At 40.0% G+C, this 2,500-nt stretch overlaps 1 protein-coding gene across 1 annotated transcript in view; it reads right to left on the bottom strand.

The window, feature by feature from the left end:
• Positions 1 to 817, bottom strand: part of LOC137975684 (uncharacterized) — a 1,754-nt gene extending 937 nt beyond the window's left edge. The window contains exons 1-2 of the mRNA XM_068822838.1: positions 562 to 817; positions 1 to 147 (exon numbers count right to left, since the gene is read on the bottom strand). The exon at positions 1 to 147 is cut by the window's left edge and continues 937 nt beyond it. Coding sequence (XP_068678939.1) covers positions 1 to 147; positions 562 to 660 — 246 coding nt within the window. The 5' untranslated portion in view covers positions 661 to 817. The remainder of the gene's footprint in view (positions 148 to 561) is intronic.
• Between the last annotated feature and the right edge of the window lie 1,683 nt (positions 818 to 2,500).

Raw genomic sequence — 2,500 nt, forward strand, 5'->3', positions numbered from 1 at the left:
ACTGTGAAGGGGGTTGCACTGGAAATGAAATGGCTGCCATTGTTTTTTCGAGCAAACTTGTAGGTACTTTTGGCCGTTGATGAGGCGAACCATGCCTGTTCTCATAGTGGTACAAGGCTTTTCCTCAAACGTCAAAAGGTCCACACTCTAGATATTATAAAAAAACAAAGTAAAAAATATATGAGCAACTTTGAGCTGAATTTGCAATTTGCATGTTTATTTGTAGCTGGAGCCCACGGGAGCAAATAGTGATACTTTACCTCTCTTGTTCTGCTTCATGGGCCTTTCTCATTTAGCACCCGCAAGGGGAAGGCACTGCATGCATTTCAATTTAATTCATCTATAACAAACATTTTCATTTTTCTCTGACAAAAAGTTTTAGTTGCATAGTTTCTTAATTTAGCTTCAGAGTTCTGATCCAACTTAAGGGAATGGCACAAAGTTAGAATCGTTTAAATTTAATTTACCGATAATTATGTGGTCTGCATGCAGAGTCCGAATATGAATCGCTCTTTAAGTCAGATTTTAATTAACGTGTGAAGGGTCTCAAATTATTCTTACGTTGCAGCAAGATAAGCCAACGCAGTCAGCCATAGCAGTAACCCACACTTCTCCGGCGACAAGGAATGAAGCGATCATAAAAGCCACCAAGCTTTTCATCTCGTAAGGGATGTAGATTTAATTTTCTTGTCAATCAGCGGGCTTTCGGGCTTCAGTGATTCCAGTTGTAGTAAAACTGGCGGTCTTGCAGAATCTGGTTTGTATACTGCTGTGCCACGTAGTTCACCTGTATTCTGTATGTATCTGACTGTGTGATCTTCTGTCGTGTCAACAATTAATCTAAAGTATAAGTGACTCGGCCATCTAAAACTCAAACCTACTTTTACAGCTGGAATTCTTGTCGAATAAAACAATCAAGCGAGCAGTCTAGTGGAATTAAAAACAAATAAAAGACGACAAAATAAATCACCTTATTTAAGTTTCTAAGTGTTTAGCACGGCTGTACTAATTGAAGATTCTTCAATCATGAGCAAACTAATATTGTAGCCTTAATCAGAAACTTCTTAAAAATCCCAGCTTGTGACGTGGGAGGCTATCCAAGGTGGAGGGAGGAATTGAGTGATTAATTAGAGTAACCGGGAAGCTTCAACATCTACAAGAGAGTCAAATTTTTATTTTTGTTTTATTCGAATACTTCGTCTTATCTTTATGATTCGACATTAAAGACGGTAAATTTCTGTACTTAGAGCGAAAACACACTTTTAAAGATTTCAAAATGGTAAGGCATAAACATCAAGAAGATTCCATCGATGGTAAAGCGGGCGACAATTAATTAATGACTTAAAAGCAATGATATCGTCTTTCGGGTTGCAAGAAGGTCTGAATCAAAGATCTAAACAAAACCGCGCTACGGAACCCTGCCGAACAAGTTTAAAATAAATGGACTTTCTCGTGTACGATATGCAAATAACGCTAGTTCAACCGCATGTATCGCTTATTAAATTAGCTTTCTGTTTTGGTCGCATCGCGAATTGTTTTGGTGTTATAATTTTTTACATTCTCATTAGCTGAACACCAACACACATTTAGATAGCAGAATGTATGCTCACTTTTGGAGAACGCTTATATACAATTGCAATTCACGGGCTTTATGTCGTTCAACTTACGCAGCGTTATGTAGAAATTAGCCTTATTGCTGCCGTTAAGTGAAGCTTACTGACCTCGCACTTTCCTATTGGAACCGTTCGGTCAAAGGTTTGGCCACTACGACTCGTTTTGAAACTTTCCAATATCACGCGTTTTAGTAGTCACACCGTTGTACCCATAACGTTCGTTTCCTTTGGATAAACCAGTAGTTCTGGGAGAATGGTACTTACAATGACTGCTATTTTGTAATACCGATTAAATTTATCGATTTGATATAAAAACACATGCATTCTCTAAATATTCACCCAGACCGCCGACACGTTTGGATATATACACGAGGGATTTCTCTGAGCCAATGGGGGGGGGGGGGGGGGGGGGACCCCCAGGTTTCTCAGCCAAGCTAAGTCGGCTCCTCTAAACTTAGGGTGGGGGGCTCCGTCAAGGTCGGACTGGGGACATAGTGGCTCAGACACTGGCCTATCTACTGCATGGTGGTTTCTGATCGCTAGTTGTCAAGGGGAGGGTGGATGAAGTTTTTGTGATATCGAGAATAAACAAGGCTGAGGTAGAGGTTATCAGTTGAAGCCGAAAGCTGAGGCTGATAATCCTTACCGAGACCTTGATTATTCTGGATATCACAAAAACCGAATCTAATAATTGTTTTATTATACATTGAACGAAAAGTAAAATTGAAGTCATGTTTTTGCTTCTTCACTGACGGCAAGCAACACGAAGCGCGTGAACTTGCCATTATTACCCTTAAAAATCATGCACCGCGGTCGTACATGACATGATTACCCGTGACCTTAAGTGTCCTTGACATGATGATTGTGTAATCTGCAGCTAGAAGACT

This window comes from Montipora foliosa, chromosome 11 (assembly GCF_036669935.1).
Source record: "Montipora foliosa isolate CH-2021 chromosome 11, ASM3666993v2, whole genome shotgun sequence".
Taxonomy (NCBI): domain Eukaryota; kingdom Metazoa; phylum Cnidaria; class Anthozoa; order Scleractinia; family Acroporidae; genus Montipora; species Montipora foliosa.